Genomic DNA, 24758 nt, shown 5'->3' with positions numbered 1-24758 from the left:
TTCCCATGTGATTACAGAATATTATAAGGAAATATACTCTTTTTAACCACATCTTCAATTTCACAATGGTAAAATGAGCCACAGTTGGAAGACTCATTTATGTTAAGGTTTTGTTTTTTGTAAAATCTCTTGCTTTTGGACTTTCTTTCCTTTTTAGAGATGAGAGGGAGTGATAGGAAAACAGCCCCCATGATGGTTTCTTTCATAGGAGAAAATTGAGGTCTGGAGGTGGTGGGGAGTGACCTCGCTCAAAATAAGATATGACCAGGTCTCTCAACTCCCAGTCTAGAACTTTTTTCTAATTCCTATAGTCCTTCCTGGTTTCCAGTTCTTCAATTTTGCATACCATTGTCCAAGGTCTTCCTGCACTTGAATATGGTTTGAATATGTCACTTTCCTATTCCAATATCTTATTTCTGTATGTAGTGTCCCTATGGGCTACTAAATAAAGCACCAACACCTATGCCTAGCAATAAGTGCCCTAATCTATTCTCCCAACCTCCCTTCTCCTCTAAATCTTTCTCACAATCCAGCCAGTTTGGAACATTCTCTATTATCAGAAGCTACTTTGTGCTTTTAAACATACTGCTACCTAAATTGTTTTCCCCATCTTTGAAGATTTTTCTCTGCCTTCTCATCTGTTTTAGTAGGGACCCAATTCAAGCTTTAAGATGTAGCTTAGGCTGGCGCCGCAGCTCACTAGGCTAATCCTCCACCTTGCGGTGCCGGCACACCGGATTCTGTCCCGGTTGCCCCTCTTCCGGGCCAGCTCTCTGCTGTGGCCAGGGAGTGCAGTGGAGGATGGCCCAAGTGCTTGGGCCCTGCACTCCATGGGAGACCAGGAGAAGCACCTGGCTCCTGCCTTTGGATCAGCGTGGTGTGCCGGCCACAGCGCGCCGGCCGCGGCGGCCATTGGAGGGTGAACCAATGGCAAAGGAAGACCTTTCTCTCTGTCTCTCTCTCTCACTGTCCACTCTGCCTGTCAAAAAAAAAAAAAAAAAAAAAAAAAGATGTAGCTTATATGCCATTTCCTTAAGAAATTATTCCTGAATTTCTCTACCCATGGATGTAATTCTTATTCCTTTAAAACAGTTTAAGATTTTCTTTCATGCTATTCTACAAAATTTATCTCACTCTGCATTTTTCAATTTGTATATTTCCTTCTAAATTGCATGATTTTTGATACAGGATTTTATTCATAGGCTTATTTTCTATAGGGTTTGCAGGAACAAAGGGGGAACCAAGTAAACCTTTTAAAATTAAATTAAATATAATGGAAAAATACAAAAATTGTCAGCATGCACAAAGGCAGAATAATGTATATCACAGTTAAGAGAGTTCAGTAACTTTATTTCCTCTGTGTTTAGGTAACTAAATTATTCGGAGAAAGCATACTTCATTTTTGAGAAATATCTTAAATTAAATTTTAGCTTGCAAATTTAGAGAATGTGAAAAGGATTTCAATTATAGCTATGAAAAATGAAAGGTAGATAGCTATCTTTTATAGGATAATTTTTGCTTAGTCTGGTTTATACAGAAGAAGACAGACCAGATTTTTTATAAGATTGATTTATTTATTTGAAAGGCAGAGTTGCGCAGAGAGAGAGAGAGAGAGAGAGAGAGAGGTCTTCCATTCGCTGGTTCACTCCCCAGGTGGCTGCAGTGGCCAGAGTTGGGCTGAACTGAAGCCAGGAGCTTCTGCCAGGTTTCCCACACAGGTGCAAGTGCCCAAAGACTTGGACCATCTTCTGCTGCTTTCTCAGGCTATAGCAGAGAGCTGGATAGAAAGTAAAGTAGTCAGGACTCGAACCAGAGCCCATATGGGATGCTGGCATTGCAGGCAGTAGCTTTACCCACTATGCCACAGGGCCAGCCCCCAAAACCAGATGTCTTTTATCTCATCTGTCAGCTTCTCTGATTCCTGACCAAAGTATAACTCCAGGAGAAGGATCCTAGCTTCTCATGAGGTCAGTTATAGCAGCAAAGTTGGAGGCTTGGAGGCAGTTGGAAATGGGTGCAAGCTGCACTTTGTCCTGGTTTTCTTCCATTTCACGTCTATCTTTCTTTCCTGACTGCCTAACCTGCTTACTTCTGGACCATTCCAGACACAAAAGCAGCAGCTACATCATAGATGGTTTAAGGAACTCTCACAGTGGTGTATTGTCAGATTCCTTCAATATATCTTTATTGTATTTCAGTCTCAATGATCTATTCCCTTATCAAGCCCTGACTGGTGGGGTAAGTGTTGTGGGGCAGCAGGTTGAGTTGTTGCTTGGGATGCCCACATCCCAGACTGAAGTGCCTTTCTTTCTTTCTTTTTTTGACAGGCAGAGTTGACAGTGAGAGAGAGAGAGAGAGAGAGAGAGGGAGAGAGAGAAAGGTCTTCCTTTTCTGTTGGTTCACCCCCCAATGGCTGCTGTGGCTGGCGCGTTGCGGCCAACGCACCTTGCTGATCTGAACCAGGAGCCAGGTGCTTCCTCCTGGTCTCTCATGCGGGTGCAGGGCCCGAGGACCTGGGCCATCCTCCACTGCACTCCCTGGCCACAGCAGAGAGCTGGACTGGAAGAGGAGCAACTGGGACAGGATCCAGCGCCCCAACCGGGACTAGAACCTGGGTGCCAGTACCGTAGGCGGAGGATTAGCCTGTTGAGCCACGGCGCTGGCTGAAGTGCCTTTCTATCTCTGTTTCTGATCCAACTTCCTGTTAATGCACACCCTCAGAGGAAGTATATGATGGCTCAAGTACTCAAGTAGATGATGGCTCCCCCTTATGTGGAAGACTCAGATGGAGTTCCTAGCCCAGCCGTCCCTGTTTTGGGCATTTGGGGAGTAAACCAGTAGATGGAAGGTGTTCTCATTTTCTTTCTCTTTCTGCTTCCCCTGCCACTTTTCAATTAAAGAAGGAGATAAACAAAACATAGGAATGGAGAAACACAGGAATATTCTTATGATATTGGGGATCTTGAATCTGTAAATTCTACTGAGGTGCTTCTGTTTGTAGGTGCAGTCCTTCTATCTTTCCTGAGAGGGTTTTTTTTTTTCTCCAATTCATATCTCCAGACATCTGTGTAACATATATGGGAATAGATTCTAGAGTGTAGGATCAGAATGGAAGAATATGAACTTGGGTCAGACTGAGAAAGTTCAACAGTAGATGACTAGGCTCAGTCATGACAAGGTCACTGCCCCTTCCATAATTGGACTGATCCTATGAAATCAAGTGGCAGGCAGAGGCTGCTGGGGAATCGCTATGGTGCCACATGGCAGCAGGGGTCAGGGTGGGAGTGAGGTGGGATGTTTCCTACTGTTTGCAGGTTTTGCATACAGTAGATATACCTTAGTGATTTTGAGACCATATATAATTTCTGTCTCTGCCTCTGTGCCCATTTTTCTCATAAGCTCATTGAGCTAGCAGCCAGGCTAGCAGCAACTCCAGTCTCTGCAAAATTTTCTCTATCAGTCATGTCACTTCTGACTTTCACAGGTCATCTACATCATGGAAGTCAGAGACTTTACAGTGGCAATAGAAGGACACATGTACCAGTTTATCCTGTGGTTATAACTGATTTGTCATTTCTCTCACCCATTTCATGCATACTTTTAAAACTTTCCGATGGTCTACCCTGGCTAGCACCAGACACATAAGCAACAGCTATTCATATGTTCTTTGAGTTTCAGTCTATTTTATGAAGCCTAATTCCTATAAAAATCCTTCATTGTATTCCACTTTTAGAGGATCTTCTTTTTCAGATCAAATCCTACTTGATACAGTGCAGGGGATCCATTCAAAAGAGCAAGGGTGAGAGACAAGAAGAGTGAAATGGAAGCAGAGGGAGAGAGAGAGAAGACTTAGATATTCATTATCTACCTGGCTGCCATGAAAGCAGCTTAATTGCCTGATACTAAGGAACAATCAGAGCAGTTGCAAAAACACCTGACAGCATCTGAGGAAAAGGAAAAAACTGATCTGCCAGCCTCTGTTTTCATGGGTCAGAAGTTCATCCAATGGGATGATAACATTCCCACAAGCAGTTCAAAAGGAAGCCCTAGGGAAATACCCAAATGGCATGTACTGCATGCATGCAGTAAGGTGCTTTCATGTAGTAATGTGTACGGAGTTAGCTGGAGCCTGTGCAAAGTTGCTGCTGCAGCAGCAACTGAAAATAGGAGGCAGGTAAGGCTGAGAAGATCTGAAGTGGTGCCTGTAAGGTGTTTGATGCTGTCCACTCCTGGTAGTTCTCGGATCCACTTTTACCCTTCACTATACTTGGTATCCTCCCATACAATGGGGCCTCTGTTTTTGAGGAAAATATGCATTTGATTTCTCTTCAAGGGGGAAGTTATCAACAATCAATCACAGAGTCTTCTTCACAATTAAACTTTCTAAAAGAGTAAGACAAGAAATCTCACCTATGCTGCAGCTTGTTCCAAGGTTATAATAAATATTTGCCATTTCCTTTCTCTGCCACCCATTCTAGATGTTCTGGTCTTCAGGCAACACTTCTGTTCATCTGGATTACTTGTCTGGTGCTATGATACAGATTATCACCTTTCAAGGGGTTTGAGACATTTAGCTGCTTTGTGTGTTCTGGGTTGTGGCTGCTGTAATTGTTTATTTACTGTACTCACTGAGCATAAAACCACCACCAGAAATCTGTGGAATTCTCTGGGTTGTAGACTTTCTCCTTCCTGTCCCTATTGGGCAGCATCTTTAGTTCTTTGTGATGATCAGAGTCAAATGTTTTTGTCAGTTGCCTTGGTCCAGGTTCCTCAGAGGAACTGGCTTATACAGTTATGAAGGTCAAGTTGCACAATCAGTTCTCTGCCATTTGGAGACCCAGGAAATCCGATGATTGAGATTCAGTCTAAGTACAAAGGTCTGATGACCAGAGAGACTGGTAAAGAACTTGTGGTCCAAATCTGAAGACTTGAGAACCAGAGGGCCAAGGGTGTAAGTCTTGTCTTCGTTCAAGGGCAGGAAAAGATGTTTCCCAGCACAAGCTGTCAGGCAGAGTGAAGTCTCCTTCCTTTTATATTATATTTAGTCCCTCAATGGATGGGGTGATGCTCACCCCCATTGGAGAGGTCAATCTGTTTTACTCAGTCTAATTATTCAAATGTGATTTTCTGGAAACATCTTCACAGACACACCCACAAATAATGTTTAACTATGTACTGGGTACTATGTAGACTGGTCTAGTTGATGCATAAAATTAACCATCCTACAAGATTAATAGCTCTTTTATTTGCCTTTCCTCCATGCCCTCTTCCCCCAGGTTTGAGGAGTTCAAGGTGTCCAGAAATGTATTGGGAATTTATAGTATCTCCTAGACAAACATTTCCTTTCCATGAACCAGGAAATCAAACACAGCAGATCCCGAGTTTTCAGGAGTGGAAAACACAAATTCTGCCAGTTACTTATTTTGAGTAATGAATACAGGGAAGAGGGCTTCTTCTGTCTAGAACCTTATGTTCCAGTTACTAGGGACACAAAGCAACCATTCAATGTATATACTAAATCTGAAGGATGGTGCCCCAAATGATGAAAGTGTTGTTCTTAAGCTAATGAATTACCTGAGTGTCTAATAGACCGTTGCATTCTTTGTAAAATGCTCTTGTATAAAGCAATAATCAATCCAGCAGATTTCATGGTTATGTGCACATTGTTAGAACTCATTTACCAAAAAATGACTCTCTGGATCAGAGTGCATGTTGAATGGGACACATGATGGTAGGTCAGGCATTTCAATTTCTGGATAGTGGATAATGCCCTTGAATGAAGACAAGACTTACACCCTTGGCCCTCTGGTTCTCAAGTCTTCAGATTTGGACCACAAGTTACTTTACCAGTTTCTCTGGTCATCAGACCTTTGTACTTAGACTGAATCTCAATCATCGGATTTCCTGGGTCTCCAAATGCCAAATGAATGTGGCATCAAAGGCAAACCTGGATTTGGAATGAATGTAGATTCTAGTAGGACAAATTGCTACTCCTTCCAGAGTGATAAAAGTCCAATATAATTAACTGATACCAAGTAGCTGTCTGGTCCTTGCTGCAAGCAGGTAGGCTATTCACCAGTGGAAATAGGTGGACCTGTTCTGGTAAGAGGAATTCAGGGTGTTGGACTTCTGCATTGCCTACATCTGTGCTGTCATGGCCTTTCTACTCATGGGTGCATTGCACTAGCACTTGGGAAGCAGAGCTCAGAGGAGAGGCAATTTGACAGCCATCCTATTTGTGTGGTTGTTGAGCATTTCCCTTGAGGTGAACACTCTTGAGCCATAAAGATCTCCATCCTTTGTGGCCATTGCCATTAATCTATTCACAAATCAAGATCTTCATAAACTACAGATCTTCTTTTTCTTATCGTTTTTTTTTTTTTTTTTGACAGGCAGAGTGGACAGTGAGAGAGAGAGACAGAGAGAGAAAGGTCTTCCTTTGCTGTTGGTTCACCCTCCAATGGCCGCCGCTGCAGCCGGCGCACCGCGCTGATCCAATGGCAGGAGACAGGATCCAGGTGCTTTTCCTGGTCTCCCATGGGGTGCAGGGCCCAAGCACCTGGGCCATCCTCCACTGCACTCCCTGGCCATAGCAGAGAGCTGGCCTGGAAGAGGGGCAACCGGGACAGAATCCGGCGCCCCAACCAGGACTAGAACCCGGTGTGCCGGCGCCGCAAGGTGGAGGATTAGCCTATTGAGCCACGGCGCCGGCCGAGATCTTCTTTTTCTTGATTTTCCAACCTCATTTTTACAGGCCTTTTCTTGAACCAAGTCAAACCATTGGTTTATGCCCAGTGTCCCTTGGCACAGTCACTTCTTAGGCTACTTCTTCTTCATTGCAGTGGATGACCAGACTTATTCTCTTCAGCTTTGAGTTGCAAGAAACTCTCTTTATCACTTTTCTTTATAGCTACTCCTGAGGGGTTCTAGTGAGACAACCATATTTTTTCATCTGAAACTAACAAATCACATTAACCCATCTGTGAACCAGGTCAGATTATTTTCTCCATCAGTTTTTCCTACGATGTGAGTTGATGGAGAGACATTTAAGCAGCTGACATAGGAATATGGACCATTTGTTAACCACCTATTCATATGAGTTACAAATTCTGGAACAGCCAAATCGTACATTTTCATTGTGTGATGGGCAGCTGTGGTACATGTCTGATCTCATGATTTGGTGAATCTGATAATACGCCATTCTTAAAGGGAAGCTTCACTTTCAGAGGTACTTTGTATCCTATGGTTAGGTATAATTTCTACTGGGTACACATAACTGTTTTTCAAATGGACAGTAGTCCAATAGTGTTGAAGGCATGGGTTTGCCTACAGAACTAGAGAAGCATGTACTGTATCTGTCCTATTGGGACTTGCCAGCAAATCTACTCAGTGTCTTTATCCATGACAGGCATCTGGTAACATCTGACAAGCTAGGTCAGATGACCAAGTGACAAAGCAGCTTATACCCAATGTGGACTTGATGCTGAGCCCTCTCTTGGTCTGAGCTCCAAATGAACCAGTAATTAACACGTTAGACTACTATACCCAGGTATAGTATTTGTTCTCTCCAAAATTCAGAGAGGCTCTCAAAGAACTGAGTCTCTTTCTTGGCTGTGGAGAATATGAGGTACCTCAACTTATTATTCACCATGAGGAGAATGTCACTTTTCTCCCAGATTGTGGATACCTAAAATCTTCACTGATGTAGCCATCTCCAAAATTTTGCTGAGGTTTATCTTACAAACATGTGTCTTCACAGGATATCTGGGGAATTTGTCATTTCCTACTTAACAGATCAGTTTAACCTAATGCTATCGATATAATGAGCCATTATGATGATTTGCAGCACGTCCAGGTGATCAAGATTCCTTTGGGCCATACTACAGGAAAAGGTAACAGAATTTACATAGCCTCAGAGTAAAACAGTGAATATTCTATTCTGTGTGAAGGTGATCTGTGTTTGGTCTTTCTTATTGAAGGAGAACAATGCTTTCATCATACCAATATCCATAAATCAGATATCAGAGACTGTGTTGATTTATTGTAGCCCATTAATAGGAATGTGATGGGGGCAGGAGCATCATTAGTCTTTGAGCACTATCGAAAACTACTCCTGAGGTATGGTACTGCTTCTGATGTAATGCCTTGGTCAGGTATGGAGACAATATCACAGGATTATACCCTTCTTTTCCTATCCTGATGGCCCTAACGTCACTGCTAAGGGGACCAATGTGAAGAGTGCCACAGCTATATTAACCTATCTCAACAAGCCCAGAGACAAAGGAAATTAAAAAACAGGGTAGATCTGTTAGCCCATTGGATTCATTGAAAAAACAGATACAGGTGGGAACTTCTTATTTGTCACCAGGTTTCCATAAACTTCCATTCTAACTGGCAGATTATGATTTTTTTTTGTGCCTAGATATAACTGTCAGTTCATATTCTATATATTACAGAAAAGGTTATTTCTGCAATGAGCAGTTATCTTAATGAATTATAGGAAGTCTCCACTTTGGAAGTATGGGAGAATATTTACCTATACTCTTGCAGTAGTTTTGTAAGATTCTTCCTTGAGAAGCTATGATTCTCTAACCCAGAGTCTTTTCTTATAAACCTACTCAAGTAAAGAACATTACAAAAATAACAAAAAAAGAAAGGTAGAAATGCCTATGTGTGTCAGTATTGCTGCAAATATAGTTTTGTAAAACTTTGTTTTGTACTTTTGTCAAATTGATGATTAAGATTGTTATCCTAGTACAATTTTAATGAGCTGTGATTACTTTAAAATTTACTGTATACAAGTGAAATGGTAACTTTTCCATTCAACTATTGTTTATAGCTGTTATCTATATTCCCACTAAATAAGGGTCTTTTTGCTTTTTAATTGCTAAACTTCTTATTTGGTAAAGCATTAAGCCTCTTTACTATTACGTAAATTTAAAAGATATTATCTCAAAAATTGAAAAAAAGAAAGAGAAGGAGAGGGAGGGAGGAGGAAGGAAAGAAGGAGAAAGGGAATATCATTATGTTCTTAGAATTGTATCTATGAACTTTATTGAATTATTATAAATTAATTAAAATTAAAATTTAAAAATTCAGAAAAGAACATTGGTATATGAACACCCATGATTTTCCACTGAGGCAAATACTGTCATCCACTATTCTTTTGCTCTCATCTTTCTGATGAACAAAAACAGTTGTTGAGTTTATCTTATTAATGGAAATGATCTTTAGCCATTGGCACAGATCTCTGCAGGTCAAGCCCTTTGATTACAACTCCAGCCTTTTTTCCTATTGTGGTAATCACATCCACCTTGTCACAGAAAGCCAAAGGTACATTTGGCTTCTACCACTCCAGAATCATATAATCCCAGAAATATTATAGAGCCCTGTTACAACATCTCTAGTTGTTAATCATGCCCTGTAGGAAAATCTGTTGAGCTAAAAAAAATGCTGCTATCTACTCATCAGTCTATTCTACATTGCTTTAGAGAAAGAAGTATTCTGTGGAGCTTCTTGGTTATCATGGTACGGTGGTAGGTTCAAGAGTTTTATACAGTTAAATGCATTCTAACATTTGCACATTTGGAGACTCTTGTTCTCTTCCTCAGGACTGCATCAAGAGTTCCAGCATCTCTACTTCGTTTTATGCAGCCTGCCATTATATCCAAGATTCAAGGAATAATCCTAACTAAGCACTAGGATTGCTTCAAGTATGGATAAATTTCATCATGTCAGTAGTTTGTATCCAATCCTATTTCATATTTTATCTTAACCCCACTTATTGAACATCCTAAAAATTCTTCCTCACATATGATACCTGCTGATACATCATGGTGATATCCCACAGTGATATTGGCATACATGCCATTTTATCCCAGAACCTCTCCTTTCAGGTTGTGCTAATCCTGGTTATCAATCTAGAGGTAATGAGAGAAAATACTGAGGAAACCATTGCCTTATAAAGTACCTGTATTAGGCATGTTTCTGTGTTTTCCCCATATACGGTGAGACTGTTCTTCTCTGATAAGAGGAATACAATTCCTTTTGCTAGGCTGAATTTCGAGATTCTCAGACATTTATATATAAAGGTCTTCATCCAAAATCTCAATGTTCTACTTTCTTCTGACATGTTCTACCTTGACAGACAGGAACTATTGAAACTGGGCATTCAGTTCTGCCATCTTTACAGTTTGATCCTGGGTCTCACATATGGGAGAACAAATACACAATCTACTTTAGGAGTTGAGAGTTACTTGAAATCTGTATAAGGCTTGCTGACTTTAACCTTGACTTGGAAGTAGATCACTCTAGCCTAGGAAATGCACCCTACAAATGTTCTTTGATGCAGAGCAAGGTAAAGTGAGAAATGAGCCTGAGAGCCAGCTGGCCAGGGAAAGGCACATGCATAATAGGACTAAGGAAGGTGCAGCACTGACTTCTGAGAATGTGTTCTTATTGCTGCCAAGATAGCTTCATGCTGTGGATGATGCACTGACTCTGCCTTTGTGGCTCTCTGGGCTGAGGGCTTCCTGACTAGCAGACAGATCCTTATGACCAATCTTCTTCATCTCTCAAAGCTTCCCTGAGCAGGGTACCTAGGGAAGGTCCAATTAAGAGACTGAATTGAGTGCATGCATCTGTGTGCATAGAAATACACAAATTAAACAGTAGTAGGTAATTATGTTTGGTAAGTAATAATTGGAAAGTAAGAAAGTAAAGGCTATGTTATCGACTTAATGAAACCACTTATACTTGTGCAGGAGAGTAGATTTGTTTATTGCCATGAATATGAAGTTTAGTTATATTGAACCTCATCAAGTGTTGTAGGGGGCAGCATACTGAGGTTTGGCAGATTATATGGATGAAGATGAATGGGAAAGCCACTACAGATAAGAATTGCCTATAAGGCTACCAAAAATGTGAGTAATACCTGTTGTATGAACTCCACACCAGCAAAATGCAGTTACAGATTCAGATGAACCACTGACCAACTGCATACATTGATAATGTTGTTCTTAGGTTCTTCCCTTTCCCATTCCAACTTTTGGAAAAGTCATGCAACCATGACATTCCCAAGTTAAATTAAACCAGTTAGCACTTTGGGCCAACATAGAGGACACCTTTTAATTTTCTAGTCTTTTCTGTCATAGAATAAATCTGCAACTCTATCTTGGCTTCTGTTGCCTGTAATACCATCTGTAAGAATCTAGTCTTAAATTCTGTCAGGGAAACTCCTGTAAAATTCTCTTCAGTCTAGCATCTGCCAAAGTTTCATGAAAGAGGCAGACTGAAACTTAGATCTCTATTCAGTCAGTGCTAGTTTGCTGATTGTCAAATACATGTTTGGTGCTGAGGACAAAATAAGTAACATAGACTTTCCCTGACAAAAAGAGATCTAGATGCTTTCCACGGTGAGCAGTAACTTTGGGAAAGTAACTGTGAATGACTTAGAGTGGTCCAGGGATCAAAAAGGTTTTTCTGAAGACAAATGAAGTATCAGATTGGCCAACAGAGTTTCAGGCTCAGGATCAAGGTTGTAGAAAGTCCCTGGGGCATGAAAAGGCATAATTTATTTGAGGAGATGAAAGTTCAGCCTGATGAGGACATAGAACTAATGGCAAGAAAGGAGCTAATGATGAACGAGGTAGTGTAATTTACTTACTTATATGTTTCTATGGGTACAGAACATGCGGTTTTAAGACATAATTTTATTTAAAAAAGAATCAACACTTAAGAGTCTCAACTTCAAAGAGATATATATTTATTAAGACATAGTTCCTGCCTTCAAGTAACTTAGAAGGTAACAGAAAAGATAAGACACATTTTTACAATATTAAAATACAAGCCAGAATGAGTCAAAAGGGAAGGATACAGTGCTATGTGAACACAGGGGTAGATATGTGGTATTTGTTCCTGAATTCATTTTTTTCAATAAGTATTAATAAGTGTCTTCTCTGGGGTTACAAGGAATAAGACATTTTGCTTTCAAGTAATTCAGTTTAGCAGGGGAGCAAGATACATACATACAGGCCATTATGGGATAATAATAATATTTATAATTTTCAGCACTTATTAAAATCTTTACATGCATTTACCATACATCTTTTATGAGGTAGATATTGCTAGCCTCACTTTGGTGATGAGAAAATTAGCACTCAGAAAAGTTAAATCAGTTGCAGAGGTGCCAAAGTTTGAAAGTTGAAGATATGGACTTCATGCCCAGTTCTTACTGAGGAGAAGACCCAGGCTCTTGATTGCCATGGGACGCTGCTTCTTAGCAAGATGTGAGCACACAGGGAAGGCCGCCCTTGGAAGCAAGGAAAAGAGGAGGGATGCCTCCCTGTGTGGAGATTAGGGAAAAAGAAGTTTTGGGGAGATAAAAAGGGCTAGGTGTGTCCTCCAGTAGAGGGAATGGCATCAATAAGCCCAGGAGGCAGAGGTTCACCCACTGCCAGGCAATTGTGGCCATGTTGGTTACTGGAGAGTAAGCTGGGAGACAACTGGCAGGAAATACGCCTGGAGGAGGATTGAGATCATTCAGGATGCTGCATGTTTGTTCAGACATAGATTGGATAATGGGAGCCATGAAAGAGCTTCACGTGAGGAAATGCTGGGCTCAGGCATGCATTTTAGTGTGGTTACAGTGGCAGCTGGGGTGGTGTTGAGAGGAGCATGAACATGAGAAATAGACATTATGATCATGTTGCAAGAGAGCAGGAGATGGTGCATCTGAGCTAGGGTATCAGCAGGATGGGAGGGAGGAACAGACATGCTTAAGGAAAGTCTAGGTGATGAAGTTAGTTGGCTTTCCTAATTCTTTTATTATGGGCAGTCAGTTCAGGGGGAAGTCTGGATTGACTCCCAGCTTCCTCTTTGGGCAGTCAAAGTGATGGGGTAGTATTACCTTCAAATAAAGGGAGAAGACAGGTTTCAGGATGAGGTGATGAATTCAGCTTTGGTCACATAGAATTGAAAGTGCCGATGGGGCATTCAGGGGAAGCAAGAAGCTGGATAGCTGAGTCAAAATCCACAACAGACACATGCTTTGGAAAGATTTGGGAGCCATCCGCTGAAGGGTGGAGTTAAAGCAAGGAGAATGGAAGAGATTCTCCAAGTAGAATGGGTGAAGCAAGCTAAGGGAGGTCCCCGGGGGTGGGAGTCGCATCATGTGGGAGGAGATAAGGGAAAAAGTTCATAAAGAGTGAGGGGAAATGGATGCTTCAGGCCATGCAAGTAGTATTCATAAAATAGAGGGAAAGGTATGGAGTATTTTCAGAGAACAGAACAACTCATCTGGCTATATAATAGTGGGTTTGAAGCAGGTGCTGAATGAGTAAGCTGGGAAGGGGTAATATGTTTTTTTTTATTTATTTATTTTACAGGCAGAGTGGACAGTGAGAGAGAGAGACAGAGAGAAAGGTCTTCCTTTTCCATTGGTTCACCCCTCAATGGCCGCTGCGGCCGGTGCACCTCGCTGATCCAAAGGCAGGAGCCAGGTGCTTCTCCTGGTCTCCCATGGGGTGCAGGGCCCAAGCACTTGTGCCATCCTCCACTGCACTTCCGGGCCATAGCAGAAAGCTGGCCTGGAAGAGGGGCAACCGGGACAGAATCCGGCGCCCCGACCGGGACTAGAACCCCGTGTGCCAGCGCCGCAGGCGGAGGATTAGCCTAGTGAGCCGGCTGGGGTAATATGTTTGAAACTGTTAAGGCCAGACAGTAAGAAGCTTTGCAGCAGGGCTATTGTGGAAGCTGAATGATGCTGTGGGATATTTCATTCCCTTCTTTTTTTTTTTTTAAGATTTATTTATTTATTTTAAAGGCAGAGTTAGAGAAAAGGAGAAACACACACACACACACACACACAGAATCTTCAATTTGCTGGTTCACTCTCTAAATGGTTGCCAGGACTGGAGCTGGGCTTATCCAAAGCCAGGAGCTAGGAGCCAGGAGCTTCTTCTGAGTCTCTCACAAGAGTTCAGGGGCCCAAGCAGTTAGACCATCCTCTGCCACTTTCCCAGGCCCATTAACAGGGAGCTGGATTGGAACTGGAGCAGCCAGGACTCAGGAACTGGCACCTATATGAGATGCTGGTGCTGTAGGTGGTGGCTTTATCCACTGTGCCACAGTGCTGGCCCCAGGATGTTTATTTTTAAAATGTATAGAGTGGATTGAAGGGAGAGGTTATGCATCTAATGGAGTATTCTTCAGTCTTAGAAAAGAAAGAAATGCTGAGACATGCTGCAACATGGATGGACCTTGAGGATATTACGCTGAGTGAAATAAGCCAGCTGCAAACATGCTGTAGAATTCCAGTTAGATGAGGGACTTAGAGAACTTAAGTTCATAGAGCCTGAAAGTGGAATGGTGGTTGCTAGACGCTCAGAAAGGGGAAAGAGTGGAGAGTTTCAATTCAAGATGAAAAAATAATTCTGTGAATGGATGATGGTGATGGTTGCACAACAATGTGAATGTGCTCAATGTCACAGAACCGTGCACATAAACATGATAAAATGGTAAATTCTATATTATGTGTAATGTTCTACAACTTAAAGAAAGAAAAGAAAACAAAAAAAAAGAGATTTGAAACAGAAGAAAAAGCAGGGCTCGTTTTCAGACTGTATTCAATAGTCCAGGTGAGAGCTAATGTGGTGATAATTGGGTGAGGAGCAATGGAACTATTAACAGAATCATATGAAAGGGTTGTGTTTTGCACGTCAGAGCTGGTCAAATGTTGGCAGTGTCATACAGTTCAACCTTCTAGAAAGGCAAAGGGAGACAAATTTTTTAATGAAGTCCAAGAAAATGTACATTCTTACCATTTAAGTTAAATTGCAAAATATTTCCTGGGGCACTTGCTCTCAGACTAATAACCCAAATAGCAAATATTTTCCATTTTCAATCATCTTAGGTCAATTTGAAAACAGCCTTTTATTTTTTATTGGAGAAACTCATATTGTCTTCACTTTGTTCAGTGTGAAGTTGACTTGCCAAAATTGCCTTCAATCCACATTTGCCTTTTGTGTTTCAAACAGGGGAAAGTTTCCATTTCCCCATTTCATCCTGAAAGCTTTCAAAAAGTTTGGGCAGTGCCCAGAGCTGTCCCCATAACTCACTTCATCATTTCAGCTCTAGTTCTTGCACTTGGCAGACTTCAGACGCCAACTTTCTGTTTCAACGCTGGGCAAAATCCCACAGAGGACTTTGGTACCAATACCCACTGAGAGTCTTTAACTTTTCAACAAAGTGGCAGAATAAAAAGAGCAAGCTTTATTTATCACCTATAATCCACCAGGATGTTATAAAAATCACACACATGTAAGTGATGCCTCGACTTTGATCTATATAAGAGGCACTCCAAGAGATCATTAAAAAGGACATTTCCAAGTGGATTTCACATAGATTTGGATTCAGTATATCTTTAATGGGATCCAGGAACTTTTTTAAAAAATTAGGATAACTCTGCTATGGGGGGGGGGGGTATGCAAGCAATAATTTCTGAGTAACTGATAGGTTAGATCAGAGTTTATTATCTTTTTCCTAAGGATAATTACAGTGATCTTAACAATACTGTCATTTAAAGCTGGTAGATCCTGTAGTGTTCTCATTGCATTTCTGCTTATAGTATTTCTGAAGAACATTTTTCTCAACCATAGAAATATTTCAATGAATGCAATGAGGTAGTAAGTATTTTGACACAGGTTTTCTGCCATTTGGGAGGCAAGAGTAATGTTTATCCCTTCCATGAGCTGTGTCTCTGTTTCCTCCTGTTCTCTAATGGTTTAAGTGGATGGAGCAGGAGGTTAGCACACTGTGAAGCAAGGACAGAGGAGTGTCACTGAAAATCTAAAGTCAGCTGGGTAACAGCAGCCATTGGAGAAAAGAGGAATATTATGAGCCAAATAGAAGAAAGCTCAGAAGCAGTGAATTTTCAGTTGAGGAGTGGTGGGGACACCCTTAAAAAAGGGCAGGCTTTTAAAGGAAGGTTTCAGAATAGCAGTCTAGAGGCAGCAGTGGGAGCCAGTGTCTGTCCCTCTACACTGAGGTTCCAAGGCCGTGGGAGAATGGCTCATCTCTGTTGACGATGGTGGGAAGAATGTCATTGCCAAGGGGAGCCAGTGGCTAGGACAGAACCGTGCCAAAGAAACATACTGGATTTCTCCCAACATCTTGGTTGTTGGTCAAGAGATTTCCTCAAACAATGAAATATGGTGTGGAAATCCCACTGGATATAGGACAGAATGTCAAGCAGCTTCTCGAGTGAGGATAAAGAACCCTACAAATGAGACACCTGTGAGCCAAACCAAATATTATCTGTGGCCAGATCTGGCCTATGTGCAGCAAGTATGTGGTCTCTGCATTGGAGCCAGAGAGACTTTTGGCTCAGTTCTGGTTCTGGAATTAGGCATTAAACCTTTCTGACCTTAAATTTTTTCATTCATAGGATGGTGGATTGAATAAGACCTGACTTTTATTTTCACAGAAAGGATTAGACATACTTTTCATGTCACTAAGTGAATATATGGCAAGCTATTTTTCCAGTGTCTGCTACCCGGTAGGTGTTCAGTAGATGGCTCTTATATTGACTAGACTCATGCATTTAAAACATGTCTCTTCAAAGACTAAAGAAGCAAACACACTGTCTCAGAAATGTACAAGACTACTTTGTCAACAATTATTCTGTTAGGTAAGGTGTGGCTTTTAGTGCAGAAAAGGCACTTGACTTAGATCCCTATTCTCGTAGTGCTTTCTCTTTAAGTCCTCTGGTCCTATAGATGCCTGAATGTTATAAGGCAGAAATGTACACTTCATACATGCAGAGAAGCTGTCAAAGAAGTCTTAATCTACGTACAATATCCAAAGCTCTTGCTGAAGTAGCTTGTCCCATTCAGAGTTTTGCTAGAAATGGTACAAAGTGAATTAAACAGTTTCCTCTTGGGAGACCCAAGGTATATTTCAATGACAATAATGGAGATTTGTATTAATATAAAATGGAATGAATAACAGATGAAAAAATAGTGAATAAAATAAAAGTAAGGGAAGGAAAGCTCACATTTGCTGGTAGAAAAAGAAGAGTCTGAGGCATAATTCTGCTTCTTTCCACCAATCAGAGAGCTCAGGAAGAGACGAGATGTCAAAATTCAGTAATCTGGAGATTTCTTGGTGAGATAACTCGAAATGAATGTCCCAATTCACAGAGAGGAGAACATTCCAAATACAGTGTGAGACTTGAGTAGAGGTCTAGAAATGGGAAAAGATGATTGCTCACCTGGATAGGAATAAGTTTTCCTGGAAAGCTATGGTCTTGAAGAATTAAGATGGGGATAAATAGACCATTCTAGGAACTGAGTGATGTGAGATAATATTCAGCTGGTCTCTAGACCTGGCCTTCCATGGACAGTGTGTTCCACAGGCCTAGGGTAATTCTGCTATCTTCCAGTTGAGTGCTTATTTATCTGGACCTGTTTTCAGCTGATTTAAGTCCATTTGTTCCTCTATTCTTTTTAAAAATATTTATTTTATTTATTTGAAAGGCAAAGTGGGGGGGAGGGAGAGAGGGAGAGAGGGAGAGAAAGAGAGAGAGAGAGCGCGCTTCCATTTATTAATTTACTCTCTCAATGACCACAATGGCTGGGCCTGGGCCAGGCCAGTCTGGGTGCCACTTGTGGGTGGCAGGAACCCAAGTACTTGAGCTATCTTCTGCTGCTTTTCCAGGTGCATGAGCAGGGAGCTGGCTCAGAATTGGAGCAGCCAGGACAGAATTGGCACACTGATATGAAATACTGGTTATTGGAGGGGGTGGCATAACCCAGCATATCACAAAGGACAGCCCTCCCTCTATTCTTTATTTAAAGTAACTTATTTATTTTCATTTTATTTGAGACACACCCACACCCACACCCACATACACACACATACAGAGAGAGAGAGAGAGAGAGAGAGAGGAGAAAGAGAGAGATTTTGCATCTACTAGTTACTCCCCAGCATCTGAAACAGTTAGAGCTTGGCTAAGCTGAAGCCAGGAGCTGGGAACTCAATATAGGTCTCCAACATGGGCAGCAGGGATCCAAGTACGTGAAGCATCACCTGCTGCCTTCAAGGGTATGCATTAGCAGGAGGCTGGAATTCGGAGTGGAGCCAGGACTCAATCTCAGGCACTCCAATATGGGATAGCAGTGTCCCAAGCTGTGTCTTAACAGCAGACACGCCAAATGCCTACCTCTCCTTCATTGTTTTCTATAATCTTCTGGGGTCAGGTTAGTGTTATTTGGCTATTAAATTGGTCCTGGAAAAGAAAAATCAAGAAAGAAGGCGAAGCACATTTCTAAGTCTATCAAGAGGCATAGATGCTTGGTTGTGACTCAGTTGATGGGCTGTGACCACCTTCAGTAGCTGTTGAGGGCTAACATGTGGAAAGTTGACCTGCACTTTCTTCCTCCTCAATTATATTACTCTTGACCTTGACTATGCTTGAAGTTGTCCAGAATTCCTTGTCAAAATGACATTTTGGTTTTTGATAGGCTAAATTTGTTCCAGGAACTTTTTATCTCTTTTTAAAAATATTGTGTTTCATAATAAAGTAGGCAGAGGGTCCTGGTTTCTTCCAAAATGTTTAAAACTGTCAGTTTAACTCAGCAGGAATAAAGCAATAATCTGATATGAAATGCACTAATTAATAAGCTAAATAGACAAATACACATCCATATATAAATCTAAAATATTTTAAGATTCACATATATTTAATCTTTAGCTATTTTGAATATGGAAAAGAGAAAGAAAAGAACAAGTTTATAATATTCTAAGAAAAGTATTTAATAGTGGTGTTTGAAACTTGGGTTCATTCTGACTCCATGTCTATTTGCCAATTGTGTCTTTTTCAGAAAGTTGCTCAACCATATTCTGCAATAGTTTCCTTTAATATATATGGGTAAGAAAGGAGTGACTTATATTAGCATCTAAGACAGATTGGTTAAGAAGGTTAAACAAGTTAATGTATGTAAAATACTTAAAGAGTTACTAATACAAAGTGAGTATTGGAGACATGTTACCTTTTGATTTGTATGAATGTAATAATAATTACAATTGCACTTAAGCAAGTATGATCCTAACAGTAGGATTAGACCAAGTTATCCTTGTTCTATAGGTCTCATGAGATTGAGCTACCACTAAACACCTCTGGCCAACCTTTCTTCAAATACCAGAACACATTGGTGATGTTAGCCATGAGCAAGTTTTGCTTCTCCATGCCTCTTAAAGGCCTAGAGGCAGAAGATGCCCCAAGAGGCTAAAGGAAAACCCTTAGCAGGGAGACGTTTCCTACAGCTCAAGCCTACTAACTGAAAGTTCTGCTAATTCATCAATCAATCTTTTCAAAGGGAACTCCCATATCCCAAATTCTCTGAATCTGCTTACATATTTCTCTCTGTTAAACACTACAATTTTTAGCAGATAACAGCTTTTAGAAAAATAATTTTTCATGTATAAGATGCAAAAGTCTTTTCTTTCTATTTATAAATGGCATCCAAGCAGGTTTTGAATTGCTAGAGGATATTTTATAGACCAGGAAGCTAAAGACTTGAGCAAGTGCTCTCACATTTTCATTGGCTTAATGGATATTTCCAAACACATTTGAAGAACTCAGAAAATCGGGTGTTCTGTACAAATATATCAGCTGAAATTTGTGAAACTTCTAGGTACCATCACATGCATGTCTATAGGTAGTTCAACAGGTTAGGTAACTGTGGTTTTGGACTTAATTGCAAACTTGATACTTTAATAGTAATTCCAGACAGAGGAATCACAGTGTGAAGGGACTGCCATGATGTTACCGCTGCCTATAAAAAACAAGTAGGATCCTTAGGGTTTAATTAGAGGACTTACAATTACACCTAAAGTATGCTAGTGTTAAAATAGAATCACTGGACATCTGGAGGATAAGTCTGCATTTGGTCTCTTGCCTTTAGGAAACTAAATTCACCAAATTGTTGAGTGTCCAAATGAACAGTGATGATCCCACCTGGATTTCTACACTGGCAGAAATGACAAAGTTAAATGTGAGCAGGATAGTTCAGCGCATATTTGAGGAGTAGGTATTTAAAATCACAAGGAATCTAGGATGAAGACTGCATTCTTTGGCACCAACTTGAAAATAAATCATCTAGTGGCCAGTGCTGTGGTATAGTAGGCTAAGCCTCTGCCTGCAGCATTAGAATCCCATTTGGGCACTGGTTCGAGTCTCAGTTGCTCCTGTTCCCATCCAGCTCTCTGCTTATGGCCTGAGAAAGCAGTGGAAGATTGCTCAGTCACAGCACTGGGCTACTGTGTGTTACTTGAACACAATCACTGCAACACCATGACAGTTGATCTGATAACTGAAATTGTTAAGTGACTAATGGGTGGGTAGTGTATTAGGTTTGGCTACATTGGACCAAGGGATAATTCAAATCCAGGTGGGATGGTATGGGACAGTGTCATGTTTCATTTTTCTACTCAAAATAGTATGCGATTTAAAAACTGATACATTACTTATTTCTGGAACTTCCCAGTTAGTATTTTCAGCCTGTGGATAATCATGAGTGACTGAAATATGGAAAATGAAATTGAATAGTAAAAGTTAACAGAATAATTAACACAATAACTTTAAAACAATTTTTTTACTTATTTGGGAGAGAGAGAATATAAAGGAGAGAGAGAGAGAAAGAGAGAGAGAACACAAAAGCTCTCATTTGCTGGATCACTCCTCAAATGTCTGCAAATGATTGGAACTAGACCAGGCTGAAGTCAAGAGATAGGAACTTCATCCAGGTATTCCACGTGGGTGGTGGGAAACAAGTTACTTAAACCATCACCACTCTTCCCAGAGTCTGCATCGACATGAAGCTGGAAACAGGCACCAGAACCAAGAATTGAACCCAGGCACTCTGACATGGGTTACAAAAATCTTAACTAGTGTCTTAACTGCTAGGACAAAAACCTGCTCCAGAATAAGTTGTTTTTTTTTTTTTATTTTTTTGATAGGCAGAGTTAGACAGTGAGAGAGAGAAAGAGAGAGAGAGAGAGAGAGAGAGAGAGAGGTCTTCCTTTTATATTGGTTCACCCCCCAAATGGCCGCTACAGCTGGCGCGCTGCGCCGATCCGAAGCCAGGAGCCAGGTGCTTCCTCCTGGTCTCCCATGCGGGTACAGGGCCCAAGGACCTGGGTCATCCTTCACTGCCTTCCTGGGCCACAGCAGAGAGCTGGACTGGAAGAGGAGCAACCGGGACAGAATCCAGCGCCCCGATCGGTTCTAGAACCCGGGGCGATGGTGCCGCAGGCCGAGGATTAGTCTAGTGAGCCGCGGCGCCAGCCCCAGAATAAGTTTTGAAGGAGAGCATTGTTTATCATATTTTATTCCTCTCACTCATCCTCTTCATCATCAAAATCAAAACATCATATGCACATATAGAGAGAGAAAGTGATATACATATATATACACATATGCATATATATGTATATGTATTCTATTTTCCCCAATGCATTAGAAATGCTAATAAAAGAGGCAGGATCCTTGTTTCTATTTTTTTTCTTTCTAAAGCTATGAAAAGAGAAACGTTTTTGTTTGTTCCTTATATGGCTTTAGAAATACCTTTGAGACAAAATTGTCTTTTTAGCAGATTTCATCTAAAACTAGTTTTTTTTTTTTTTAGTTTAGGAATAAAATTTAAGGCTTCTTGGAATATTTTATATTCTCTCACTTCACAAAAGGATAATTTCAATGTGTCTAAGTTACTAAGAATCCATTCTACATGGTATAGCAGAAGTTTAAATTATGTAATTTAAATTACTCTAGGATAAAACTCCTCAGAAACAGAGAGCACAGCTTCAGTATATGGTCTAGCGGCAAGAGTAAATGGAGTGGAAAGTAGTAAAAGGTTTTTTAGAAGGTTTAATACTTAGGATCTCTCAGTCCACTGCAGTTTACTCACTCCTTAGGAGACACAGATGGGACAGGGCAGGGGTGTGTAAAGACTGAAGCAATTCTTGAATACTCAGCCATGAAATGGAAAATCAAAATAAAATAAGTATAACTGTAACTACCGTGGTCTATTAATATTCAAATACTAATACCTACTTTTCTTTCAGAGAAGTTTTACTGAACACTTACTGATAAAAAATAGCTTAGGAAGAAGAATATGTTCAAGCAAAGCATTTAAACAGGGGTCGAATGGCATGTGATTTGCTTAAATCAGAGTAATAGTCAATCATTGAAAACAAGTTTCCCATCCAAATGCATCTTCTAACTTACGCCTGCTTGGAAAAAATTTCCAAAGTGCATTACAACTTTTCATAGGGGTGACACATGGTCCTATTTTCCAGAGACTTTGATTTAATATTTGAGTGCAATGGTATTTGACTTTGTTAGTATAGAATATTTAAACTTAAAAAGAAAATACCTTAATTTGCTTATACATAAGCCTATTAAAAACATTTCTAGAGGCTCTTATTATGTTTACCCTTTAGAACATAACCTATCTTTGAAGTTGTATATTAGTTTTTAAAAAGTCATTCCCAAGCTGAATAATTACAGTAAAAACAAAAGCTATTCTTAGAGTGTGTTCCACATATAAACTTATGCACATGATGCTTTGATTCAAATAATATTCTTATAAAACTTTGTTATTGTTTGAGGTCTATATTCAGAATGGCAACTTTTGTTTTTGATGATTATTCCATCCTGAAACAATTTCCCACTGCCCAATTAAAGCAGAATTAGGAGCACATTTTTATCTGATGAGGCTTAAACTTCTCAACTGCCTGCTTCAGATGAAGCAGAAATGAAGACCTTTAGCAGTTGTGTTCATTTTGTCTCTTTGTGGAGGGCTCAAAATAAAACAGAATCAGTTCCCTTAAGTGTTTTGGATGAGGATGGTTGCCTTTGCTGCTTTGATCTTGGTAGGTTGTACATTTTTTATTGGTTGTTGTTTTCTGCTATATTATCTTATTGTAAATCACATAATATCTTCCAACCTAAAGCAAAATGTCCAAGTCCAAAATATAATTTCAAAATGGATTTATCATTACAAGTGATAGAAAGATTTCCAAGTATAAGAAAAACTATGCAATCATTTGATTAATATACTATAGACTGTTAAAAAGTATATTCATGCACTTTGGAGAATGAATTCCAGGATATGGGTATACATTCGTGCTATGTTAGACCCCTTTTCCTATCATTGCAAGAGGTTGTTTTAGTTAATGTAATAGCTTGCTAAGTTATTGCTTCACCAATATAATCCATAATGCAAAAGCAGCTTTTTCCCAAACATTTTAGAGCACTTCAAATTGTTCACATGTCTTTGTTAAGTGATTTTCCTATAGCTTTGTGCCAAGTGTTGTCATACTGTTTGATAAAAATCTTCATTAAATCAAGAAAATTGTACTTAGTTAAGTTTCCTTCATACAAAGATATATAGGAAAATTACAGCAGCTGAGGTGAGGCCATCATCATTAAGTAAATACAGGGTTTAGAAATGGTGGCAAGCTATAAAAATGGAGTTGTATAATTAAACATCAAATAGTCCAAGTGATAAAAGTCATGGATTAACTGTCTCTCAGTTCTGGTTAGATCCTTTAAATATTGTCTCACAACTTGGGCATTGGTTCTTTCATCAGAAGAGTGCCTATCTTTAAAGTTTGGAAATTTCAGATCTTTTGGAGCACCAATCAATTGCAAAAAATAATTGGCATCTTCTTCCAAAGTTTCAAATTTTCCTACAAAATCATACTTGATCAAACATGGATAACAGAGTTTGCTGACCTTTTCCCAGTGAATGTCCATTCCCACTGGACGGTGGGAATCCAGTAAATAGTGGATGAACTCTTTGAATTTGACTCCAGAGCCATTAATTAATGCTTCTTCACAAACATTTGGTCGGTATTTTTTTATAATTGCCTTTCCAAATACTGGATGGTAATAACTATTGGGGTGTTCAAATTTGTCCCTAAACGCTGACACTAATCTTTCTATGGGATCACGAACAAATACAGCTTTGGTGTAGGTATTTAGGCGAGTGTATATTCCTTTCAAGTCAAAACTATCTAGCTTTTTCAAGTGCTTCCCATAGTGAACAGCATCATGGGAGATGTTGTATGCAGAAGAGGCCAATCCATTTAGGACCATCAGAATTCTTTTCCAGTTGGAACAGCCAGCTTTTGGTACTTCACAGTACAAGATCTTGTGTTTGTCTTCTACATAGATCCTGGATACCATATGAAAAACATGTGATTGAGGATGACTCACTCCACCATATTTCTTGCAAAATTCCTGTAGGAAAGACCTGCGCTTTTCTTGGGTCACATCAGTTTTCTTCCATTTGTCATCTTTGACTAAACTTTTATTTAAAGGGCGGATATCCGAGGGCCAATTCAGCTCACTGAACTTCTTGAAAAGAGTCTTAGTTCCTTGATGTTTTTCAATCAACTTATTTGTTGGAGACTCCATGATCTTATTCAAAGTTTGATCTCCTCCCTGTGAGTGACTGGTCTTTGTTAAGACCCTAGCAAACCTTTCAGAATTGAGTAGATTTTCCTTTTTCTCCTTCAGATTCTCAGGCATGTGGAACTCGGTTTTCTGCTAAAATAGAGAAGGAGAAATGTTGAAAACACATTCAGAAGTGTGGGTATATTAGATAAGGAATTTAACATATTTGTTTTAAAATACGATTGAGGAGAGCATATTTTATGTAAGCTGCCATAACAACTTGGCGAGGCATGCTAAA

The 24758-nt window shown here is 40.2% G+C and overlaps 1 protein-coding gene across 2 annotated transcripts in view; it reads right to left on the bottom strand.

The window, feature by feature from the left end:
- Positions 1-11742: 11742 nt before the first annotated feature.
- The window catches only part of CHST9 (carbohydrate sulfotransferase 9), a 306919-nt gene continuing 293903 nt past the window's right edge, over positions 11743-24758 (bottom strand). Inside the window, exon 6 of one of the 2 annotated variants that reach the window (XM_051851321.2) lies at positions 11743-24613. In XM_051851321.2, coding sequence (XP_051707281.2) covers positions 23522-24613 — 1092 coding nt within the window. In that variant the 3' untranslated portion in view covers positions 11743-23521. The remainder of the gene's footprint in view (positions 24614-24758) is intronic. The other variant, XM_070050355.1, reaches the window with a different exon arrangement.

The sequence above is a fragment of the Oryctolagus cuniculus genome, chromosome 10 (genome assembly GCF_964237555.1).
Source record: "Oryctolagus cuniculus chromosome 10, mOryCun1.1, whole genome shotgun sequence".
Classification (NCBI taxonomy): Eukaryota; Metazoa; Chordata; class Mammalia; order Lagomorpha; family Leporidae; genus Oryctolagus; species Oryctolagus cuniculus.
The sequence above is the reverse complement of the archived record's forward strand: the minus strand, read 5'-3'. Positions and strand labels throughout refer to the sequence as shown.